At 36.4% G+C, this 11,446-nt stretch overlaps 1 protein-coding gene across 1 annotated transcript in view; it reads right to left on the bottom strand.

Moving 5' to 3' along the window:
- Window positions 1-9,183: 9,183 nt before the first annotated feature.
- The window catches only part of Plppr5 (phospholipid phosphatase related 5), a 149,235-nt gene continuing 146,972 nt past the window's right edge, over window positions 9,184-11,446 (bottom strand). The window contains exon 6 of the mRNA XM_004635687.1: window positions 9,184-9,906. Within this exon, the coding sequence (XP_004635744.1) occupies window positions 9,874-9,906 (33 nt within the window). The 3' untranslated portion in view covers window positions 9,184-9,873. The remainder of the gene's footprint in view (window positions 9,907-11,446) is intronic.

Genomic DNA, 11,446 nt, shown 5'->3' with positions numbered 1-11,446 from the left:
TTTCTTTGCCTCAAAACTTGCATCTTGCAAAAATCACAGCTACTATATAATAACAAAAATTTGAACCCTATATTTCTGGGAGTAATATTATTTAAATTATGGCAACTGAAATTCCTAAAGTCAGAGTTACATAAATCAAAGGTGTACATATTTGTATAATGCATAGCAATCATATACTATAGATATATACATATATATATATTCATACATACCAGTGTATGACAATGTAGTCATATACTTCAGTTACTTTTCTATTCTAACTTGATGTTTTTTCTTTTTTATGTAAAGTTATGGTTTCCTCCTTTTTATGGCCTATAACAAAAGAATTAGAAAAATTCATTTTAAATAAAAGTTTCATCAAATTTCATGGTGCTCTAATTAGGTACTGGATAAATGGTTCTCTGGTCAATCTATCTCCAAGTTGTTCTGGTGATAGATGCAGTTGGTGACATGACTGGAAGGGTGACCATCCTGATTTTATGTAAAAAGTATGCTTTCTATTGTGGTTGGTAGATTTCTAATTCTTAACAGATTATATCTGTACTGCATATGTTGAGAAACTTCACACTAAGGACACTGATTGACATTTAACAGCTGTAAAAGTCTGTGGCAAATTTAATGCCAAATCTATCCCCTTGCTCTTTGCCATCTCTGTATCTACTCTTGTAATGAGGCTGGAATTTCTCCCTCACTTCTAGGATCTTATGAGCACTTGCCTTGGTAAACAGATGAGATTGCTGAGTGCCAGCATGCCAGTGTCTTGCAGTCTTCTAGTCCCTCAGCTGACTCTGCTGGGACCTAGTTAGCCTGGTGAGGTTTCAGGGACTACACAGAGAAAAGCTCAGTTATCCCAAGCAAAGCCATCTCAGACCAGCGTGTTTCCAGGTGACTCCAGTGTATGTATGTGGCAGAGGCCAGGCAAGATCAGCCAGAGATACCACCCAGATCTTGGATGCATAAAGGAGCTCAGCTTAGGCCGGAACAATAATTTGATTAATCCAAAGACCCATGGAGGGTATTAAGTGCTCATTATTAGATAATATGGCAGGATTTTTAGTCTAGCAATAATTGAAGGCCACAATGTTGTTTATAGAGGCAGTGTTTTTTCTTTCTTTTCTAAATCTCAGCCCTTGTTTTAGACTATTAAAATATCCTTTGTTTGGGCCTCAATGTAAGTAGCAAGGAAACTCCAGAACCTCCTCCTTCTCCTTCTCCTTCTCCTTCTCCTTCTCCTGCCTCTACCTCTGCTTCTGCTTTTAATCTTATTTATTTATTTATTTATTTATTTATTTATTTGGTACAGGGCCTTGCTATGTAGCTTGGACTTATAGTGATCTTCCTGTTTCAGCGCCCCCAGCACTGGGACTACAGTCATGCACTACCATACCCAGTTTTGGTGGCTGGCACAGTGGGGGTCCAGCAAGGCATGCAGTAGCTGGGATTGAACCCAGGTCCTTGCATTTGCAGGACAGGCATTTAGTCCACTGAGCTATTTTCCTGGCCTCTCTCACCTTCTTTAAACAAAACTTGTGGAGTTCCATCATCAGAACTGGTGAACTATGCAATCTGGAAAAGCAAAATCCACACCTACCTTTCTAACTGTAATCAGCACATTGCCTACCACTCAAAAACTGTACTAAAGAAATGAATGAAGGCTGACAGTTGCTGTTGACAAGGAGCAATACTGCTAAGGAGAGCTGATTAGTTCTGGAAGTGTACCATTGTTTTGGAGGAAAGGCGGGCCATTCAACAAATGATGCTAAGAAGACTCAATAGCTATTTGCACAGCACTGAAGCTGAAACTATATCACTCAAAATGTACTAAACTAAACATCAAATTGGGTTAAAAATCTAACATTAAAATAGAGAAACTGAACCTATTGGAAGATGCAATAGGCAAACCACTTGGAAGTAATAAGCATAGGAAAGGACTTTCTAAGAAGAACAATTGCATAATAAATAACAGCAAGGATCAACAAATGGAATCTCATCAAGTGTAAAAGCATCATTTTCTATTTTTCATGTATTTAGTACAAGGTCTACAGGGTCTCATTACACAGATCAGACTCATAGTGATTCTCCTGTTTTCAGCCTCCCAAGAGCTTAGATTACAGGTGGGCATGGCCACACCCAGTCTCAGTGGCAATATCTCAGTGCGCCCCAGGGGTGGCACTGACATGGCATGCCAGGAATCAAACCCAGTCCCTGCACGTGCCTAAGAAGGCAGTTTAATTCACTGAGTATCTGGCTTCTGTACAGCAAAGGAATCAATTAGTAGAGTGAAGAGACAAGTTACAGAATGGGAAAAGCATTTGTCCAGCTATAGTCAGACAGAATACTAATATCTGGAATATATAAAAAGCTCAAAAAAATCAGACCACCTAAAATAAAAATCCAGTTAAAATGGGAAAGCAAAATGAACAGACATTTCTCAGAAGAAATGCAAATGACCAACAAACATGAAAAAATGCTCAACAACCCTGGCTATTAGAGAAAGGCAAGTTAAAACAACATTAAGATTCTTTTAGAACAAAAATCCATTCATGGCCAAGAACTCAAAGAATAACAAATGCTAACATAGTCAAAAGAAACCCTCCTACATTGTTGGAGATCAACAATGGTCAGTTTAACTAGCATGACCATCATGGAAATCAGTGGAGGTTATCCAAAGAACTAAAATTAGAAATTTTTTATGACCCAGTTATTCTCCTTGCAGGTATCTTCCCCTTAGAGTAAAAACATCACACTACAGTGCTACATGCATATATCATTTATAACAGTGCAATCCATAATGGCTAAATCCTGGAAGCAGCCTGAATGTCTACCAATAGATAAATGTGGTGGGCTGGGAAGATATCTCAGTGGCCTAAGTGCCCTCCTGGCAAGTGCAAGGTCCCAAATTCAATCCTTGTTATCTCATGCTGTCCTGGCTCTGAATCACAGGCATGCTGTGCTGCAAAAACTGAGCATGGCAGACCTGTAATTCCAGTGCTGAGGGAGGTTGAGATAGAAGGATCACTATGAGTTTGAACTGTGTAGTTGGACTCTATATTAAAAGAAAAAAATGAATAAATAAAATATCTATTTGTAATGGAATGCTACTCTGCTATAAAGAAGGATAAATCTGCGACATTTGTAGAAAATTTGATCCATCTGGAAGCATATCATGTTTTATTTTTAACTTTTTATTTTTAGAGAAGGGCCTACAGAGTGTTCAGGGTCTTACTCCTAGATCGGGCTCCTAGTGATTCTCCTGTTTACAGCCTCCCAAGTGCTGGGGTTATAGGCACATGCCACCATGCCCAGTCTCAATCGCTGTCTCAATATACTCCGGGGGCAGGGCCAGCATGGTAGGCCCGGGGATCAAACCCCCAGCCCCTGCGCCTGCTTGTAGGTGCTTTAATCCACTGAGCTATTTGGCCAGCCCTGGAAGTACATAATGTGGCATGAAATAAGTCACCCACATAAATTTGAATCTACATAGTTTCTCTCATTTGAGTAAGCCAAATTACAAAGAGCATAGAAAACATGAATAGAAAAAAACAAGGGGCTCAATCTCTTGCTTGTTAGAAGAGATCCAGGAGACTGAAGTTGAGAGGAAAGGGAGAAGGGAAGGAAAATAAAGAACAGGAACCTAAAAACCTAAATAAATATAAATATTATGTGTCACCAACACAAGTTCAGACTAATAATATCAATAAGAATGAAAATTGGACAAAGGATTCAGAGGAAAAAGGAGGGAGGGAGGTGAGAAGAAGAATGAGATTTAAAAAAAAAAAAACAACCTGTATTGTGCACATGGACCTACTGTTGAATATCAATGTAAACTTCACGTGCTGTAAATATGAACTAACATTAAGATAGTTTCAAGGATGGTGTATGTTGATCAGTACGTACAGTTATGTGTTATAATGTGTGAGACCCTAGGTTTGATTGCCAGCACAATGACATAACCATCAAAAAGAGGAGCTTTGAAAAACAGCCAAGAATCAAAATCACAATTTAAAAAACAAATCATTAGGCTCGACAGGGTGATGCACACATTCAATCCCAGCTTTTGGGAGGCTGTAAACAGGCAGATCACTACAAGTCTGAACTAGTAGTGAGACCATGAACACCCTGTAGATCCTTCCCTAAAATACATAAATAACTAAATAAATAAATAGCTTTACAACACCTAAAATGTAAACATATGAGAAAATATAATTCGTGATATAACAAAAATTTGTTTCTTTGAAATAAATATAATATTTTTCTAGACAGCTATAACCAAGACTGTAAAATTACTGAAAAGACACAGAACAATTGCTAATCTAATGGAGAAATATCTCAACTCCATGGTTAGGCCCCCAATAGTGTAGAAATGATAGTTTGCCAAAGACTAACCTGGGTATTTCATTCCAATCAAATGCCAACAGTATTTTTATTCATACTTGACAAGCTAATTCCAAAGTTTATATGGAAAAAAATAAATATTTTATTCAAAACTAAGAGGGCAGCTTTTTTGATCATCAAGGATAATACAACAAAAAGCTGACTTAGAGGGTGTAGCATTAACACAGGGACACTTAAATAAATCAAAGAAAAATAATAGAGGATTCAAATATAATACATCCAAGAATAAATTGAGATTTCATTATTGCACATGTAGAAATTTAAATTAGGAGTGAAAGGATGAACTCTACAAAATAAATCTGACCTACATGTTTAAGAATCACAGTGCTTCTTTTGTGTAATAAATCCAAAGAGCAAATAAGGGCCAACATAGATAATAGATATTAGAAAACAGTAAGAAAATGGTCAAACTAGAAGGGGAACTAGGGACAGAGGAGGGGAGAAGGAATGAAGAAATGGAGGAAAAATAAAAAAGAATGGAAAGAAAATAACATAAATAAAGTTTTGTAAAGGGATAAAGAAGTAGGATTGCAGAGAAGGAAAGGGAATGGAGAAAAGAGGAATATATATTATAAACAGGTACATATTCCCTAGGATGAATGTGGTTGTTATGTTTGTCAAAAGTGTATATATAATTAATTTAAAAAGGCCAACGAAATAAATTCTCCAGTGATCCCTACCTCATATATATAAGAAGAAATTTTAGTAAATGAAATTTAAAATGTATTATAGACTTAAAAATGAATACATCCAAGTATAAAATATGAAAAGTAGCTTTTACAATAAGGAGATGAAGAAAGCCATCCTAAGAAAGGCACAAGAGCTATAAAGAAAATATAAACCGATTTAATTCATTAATTTAAAAAGACTTTATGAGGGCCAGCCAATAGCTCCACGGATTAAAGTGCCCGCTTGGGCAGAGTGCAGTGGCAGGGAGTTTGATCCCATTGCCTGCGCCGTGCTATGCCGGCCCCGGGCCCAGGGTGCGCTGAGATGGCGACAGACTGGGCATGGTGGCAGGCGCCTGTAATCCCAGCCCTTGGGAGGCTGAAAACAGGAGGATCACTATGAGTCCAATCTGTGCAGTGAGACTCTGTATACCCCATACAAGTAATAATAATAATAATAATAGCAATAGGCTTTATGATAATATTAATTCCCACAATTCCATGCATTTTTAAAAGTGGCTCACTGGAAAAAATATTTGCACATAAAAGACAAAAATGTAATATTCAGAAAATGTAAAGATTTTCATAAGGAAAAGATAAACAGAAATATATGTAAAATACGTGAATCAAAGGATTTAGTAGAGAAAATGTATAATTTTTGAGACAGAGACTCACTAGACAGTAAGGCTTGCCTTGAATTCTGGATAAGGCTCTTGCTCAGTTGCTCCACTGCTGAGCTTACAGGCATGCATGACCACCCTTGGCAAAAACTACAAAACACATTGTTTTAGGTGTATTTTTAGTACAGGGTCTACAGGTTCTCACTAGACAGATCAGACTCATAGGGTTCCTCCTGTTCTCAGCCTCCCAAGCACTGGCATTCCAGGCATGCACCACCATGTCCAGTTTCAATTACCATCTCAGCTGGCCCTGGAGTGCAGGGCTGGCAGAGCAAGCTGGGGATTGAACCCGGTCCCTGCGCCTGCCTAAGTAGGAGCTTTAATCCATGAAGCTGTCTGGCTGGCCCTTATATAATACATTTGAAAAAATAAGTACATATGAAAAGACATTTTTCCAATCAAGAAAGTACAAATTAAAACAGCAATGAAACAATAACCTGACATTAAAGGAACAAAATTTAAAATGATTAGTAATACCACTTTTAGCAAAAGGGGGAACATTTATTGTCATAGACTGTGTGAAGGTCAACTAGTTCTGCTCTTGGTGAATTTGATACAGCTCATTCGGAATTGTGAAATATTCCCCACACACGTGGGGTGTGCTTATGGAGTGCTGCTACGAGGTAGAAAGCTAGAAGACACCAAGACTGTTCTTGGCTAAACACACCCCATATTCACTCATGCATAAGCACTCAGAACTAGGAGGGCTTTCAAGTTACATGCATTTCTTAAACGTAGGCGCATTTTCTTGGTCCCAGGGATCGAACTCAGGACCTTACGCTGGCCAGGCAGGTGCTTATGCCGCTGAGTATCCACAGTCCTAACAGGGTAGATTTTTAAAGATACAGATCTAAGGTGACTTTTTTTTAAATGGTAGTTTTTTAAATATGTAAATGATTATATTAATCCTTCTTACGAGAAGGACTGGTTGTGGAGGCAGATGAGGTAGATACCGTGCTGATCAATTTTTCCAGTCAACCACAACACACTTGTAAAAATAAGAGAAAAGAAAATACATCTTTTATTCCTCCATCCCCAATACAGACCAACACATAAAGGAAAAAAAGCATTTTTATTTTAATTTTTAAAATTTTATTTGAAAAATACAATACACAGCAGAGAATTATTTCCCTCCCTACTGCTATTTCACAAAGGAAACTCTATGATAAAACGTAACTGAGATACTCGGCTAGCTATATCCTGAGAAAAGAGAGGCCCAGTTAGAATTACAGTGGGCAAAGTCTGTCAAAGAAGGTTCACCTCTCTTTTAACATAAAAGAGCCTTTTAAGTTATCTTAGGAATCAGATAAAACATGTGCAGAATTTCTGCCATGCAAACAAAGACTACTAAAATTTTCAGGTTGACCGATTTATACCAACCTGGGCCCCATATAAATAGAATAAAAAGGATATGTCTTTATCAGAAAGATGTTTGCCTGCCATATATATATATATATATATATATATATATATATATATATATATATATATGCCTATATATTATTTATATATAGGTATATATGTATCTTTTTTTGTTAAGTGCATTTTTCATTCTTCTCAGTAATAGAATCATGGATAAAAGGTTTGCTTGTTTATTTGTTTGGTTTTTGGCTGGCTTTTGCCTTACATGTATCATTCCTTGTTTCCCTGGTTTTCTTTTTTCTTTTTTTTTTCAGAACCAGGGATTGAACTCAGGCCCTTGCACTTGCCAGGGAAGCACTTATTCCACTGAGCCATCTCCCCAGTCCACCCTGGTTTTCTTTATGCTAGAATCATTTATTCTTGGATTCATGATGTTTAAATATCAGAAGTGACCTTATTGTGATCTAATTTAAATCTGAGTAAAATCTTTTTGAGTTTTTTGAAGAATTTACAATTCCTGTATTCAAACTAGGTTTAGTAAGGTACAAAGATACAACACTGACATACTAATATATGGGTTTTTTTGTTTTGTTTTGTTTTTGGGTACCAGGGATTGATTCAGGCCCTTGTGCTTGCCAGGCAAGTGCTTATTGTACCAAGTTATCTCCCTGGCCCAACATACTAATTGTTAACTAAGGTTTCCAATGATAAAATATTTCTGCTCAGGGACTTAGAAAGTTGATGGGGACCCCAAAGAACTGACCAGGCTCTAGAATTTAGTGATGATTCAACTTCCTAAAGCATTATGATCGTCCCCTTCAGGCCCATGGCCAATATCCAGATTCCTCATTGCTGCTATTGCTTAAAAATGAGTCTTCAAAGAAGAACAAAGCATTCAAAGATGTTTTCATGTTCTAAATTTCCAACAGAATCGAATTGCTATAAAGATTTAAAATTGACATTCATGTAGATTTACTTTATTTCAGTCTAGGAAATATTTTTAAGTCCTAGCATTGGAAACGGACCAGTAGCATCCATTTTGGAAGCAATGAACAAAGTTTGGGTATATATGGGCTGATTTCTAGCGAAATTACACAGTGAATTAAAAGTTCACTTTATTTCAATAGTAGAAAAATTCATTTCAATTGACTGCTACTTATATAAGCCAAAGTTACTTAGGTCAGCTTTGAAGTTGGCAAGGAAAATGTTGAGGAGCTCGCCATCTTCCTTTTCATGGTGACTTCCACCCTTAACTCCATCTGGTCACAGTAATTTAGAGCCCTTGGGTCTCCTAAATGGGGATTAGGGTCTGGAGGTGAGGGTGGAAGGAAAGACATCTGACTTAGGCTGCTTCTTTGTAGAGGGCCTCTCATCCAGACCCCATTAATTATTTACAAATAAGATTATAAATAAGTTACTATGTCATTGTGTGTTTAAAAAGTGTGCAATCTTAAAAAGTGGACATTTAAAATATAGCAGTTTTTGTAATCTTATTTTGCTATTTCTGCATTTCTTGAAATATAGGTAGTTTCACAGGACTTAATGACCTCTCTAAGGCCATGGTATCCAAAATTCACATGTTGGAAAAGGCTAGATGTTTGGAGACACTAAATTTAAACTTGGTTCTAACTCTGCCTCTTACTATTAGTGTGGGATCAGACTTGTTGTTTACTGTATCTTGGCTTCATTTTTCTCATCTATGAAAAAAAGCCACACTTGTAATATTTACCTGGGGCTATTGTGAGCATTAATGGAACCATAAAGCAAATGTAATTCATACTATAATGTACTACGGAAATGCAAAGTCAAATATATTAATTATATTTCTAGCAGTAATCTAATTTAAGTTGTGTGTTGTGGGTCGTTCTTTCCCATTTAAGTAATGCAAAGTAAGATCCAACAAAAAATGTCTAAGAATGGAGTGGGGCCTTCTGAGCACACTTGAGACACTCGCTATTGTCAATGGAAAGTTGTTCCATCATTGGCTGGATTTACTCATGTAATTGATCCTAAGTACTGCCAGCATTCAAAAACTACAAATCAACAATTAAACCACAACTGTCAGGAGAAAATCTCCAAATAAATAATTTTTAATTATGATACATTACTTATTACAGTAAAAATTGGCATTTTCCCCTTCAAAAGCAGAAGCACCAGTCTTAGAATGTAGAGTATGAATGGTAATTTAGGTGACATATAGCATAATATAATGTGCAAACATTATTTTAGTAGTATAGGACAGCAATTTCACATACTGAAATCTGTTAGAATGGGAATAATGTCATGCTGAATAACAAAATATAAACCCCCATGACTTCCAAAGTCCACTTCAAATTAAATATGATATGCTGCTGAACAGATAATATGAAAAATTAAGAAGTTTAGCCCCAAATATTGGTTTTCTAATACAAATATGACTCATGTCCAGGTTTTGTTTATACATAATCTCAGAAATTTTTGAAAAACTAGGGTGAACATTTTGTTTAGGAGTCAGTTTGTTCATGTGATCTTCTCATTTTATTGAACACCTACTTTGTGCTAGGTTTTGTTGTAGGTGCTGGGGATACAGAAAAGAAAGACACAGTCCTGCCCTCGAGGAGCTCACAGTCTAGTGGGGGAAAACAGATACACTGACATTAATTTTATAACTATAAAAATTATTAGACAACCTTATAAACTCCTTTTAAAATCAAACAAACTTTGGGTGTTATGAATGGATGGTAAAAAGAGATGATGTCCAATGCAGGGAAAACTCATCTGCTTCAATATCATGTGACCTCCGCGAAGGCGGTGATGTGGTTCTGCAAAAGAGAACAGGAATTAAAAAGTCAAAGCCTTGGGAAAGTTGGATTTGTCACATGATTTGGGCCTTTACGCACAACTAGACTAATACAAAACTCTAGCCCATGTATGTCTAAGTTGCCAAATCACACAGCATTATTAAACTACATTCTGTGTAGTGTTACATAATTTGAGCTGCTAATTACATATTTTATTCAATCTTCTCAATAAACAGACTAGATTAAAATGCTATTCCTGCCGTATTCAAAATTAACAAGGAAATTTAGGGAGATAAAAATGGCAATGCCAGACATGTTGATATTCTGCTCCAGTGCTCGTGGAATTTTAATGCTGCATTTTGGAGCGGAGGATTAATTGCTCCCTGTGAGACAGATGGCATAGAACGAGGAGGTGAAATGCTCCGAATGAGATGGAATTTGTTAGTTGACAACAATCTAATTAAATATTTCATTGGGGGGGCATGAATTCGGACTGCATGCAGGTCATAACCTCTGTTGTTCTACTATAATCACAGAATTCTTTATGAAGCCCTTTTTTTCTGTTCTTCTTAAAGCAACAAAAGGTATACAAAGAAATTCCACGGAATGTCTAACGTTTAAACAGATTCAGGCCTGCAACAATTCATATTATGACTGCTGAAACTCTGCAGTGTGAGGCTGATATTGTGTAATCAATTATGCCATCAAATGGTAATCTTGACATATGGGAGTCTGTCAAAATGTCACATGAGTAATAACCCCAGCAAACAGGGACATAACAAAAGCACTGTCACACATGACCCATTTGGAATGTTTTCCGCAGTAGTCATTGCATCGGTTGTCTGCAGTACAATAATATTCTAAGCAGAATTCTGTATGTTCAATGTCTCTCTTAAAATTTCTTCAACATACATCAGTTCTTTTCAAGTTAAAGTATTTTTAGCTAGTTAAAAGAGTCTTAAAATGTGTGCATTTTAAAATGTGTATATTATGATAAATTTAAAATTTATTTTTATTTTAGGCATATTAGACCACAGCTAGAAGAATATTAACTTCAATTTAGGACATTATTGTCTAGGTTTGACATAATACTGGAAAGAGAATATTCATAGGAATAAAAAATGAGCATAATAAGATTTTAAATAACTCCTGATAACTCTTTAAAAAACTTTAATTTTCCATTTTAAAAATTTTGGGAAATTCAACAACTCATCTCTAGCTTTTCTTGATAAAAGTGCAGTCAGGACTTTAAGATGAGGAAGGTTTATCACAGTTACACCATGTACTAAGACTGAATAAAAGTTATACGAATTCTGGGAAAAATACATTTTTACAGTGTTACAATTTTATTTCCATCAGTCCCATGTGGAAGTAAAATCAGTAAACTGAGAAAGACAATTTCATAAAAGAGTTTCAGCACAAAAGTCATGTAAGTCATACTCCTCAATGGGGCCCAGGACAAAATAACTGCTTGAAAGATGTTAAGATAGAAATTGAAGTTCAGTTAAATGGTGATTTGGGAGGAGGTGAAAGCATGAGAGGAAGAGAAGAAGGAGAAGGA

This window comes from Octodon degus, unplaced genomic scaffold (assembly GCF_000260255.1).
Source record: "Octodon degus isolate 3935 unplaced genomic scaffold, OctDeg1.0 scaffold00074, whole genome shotgun sequence".
Taxonomy (NCBI): Eukaryota; Metazoa; Chordata; class Mammalia; order Rodentia; family Octodontidae; genus Octodon; species Octodon degus.
Note: the sequence above shows the minus strand (reverse complement) of the source record. Positions and strands in the feature narration are given on the sequence as shown.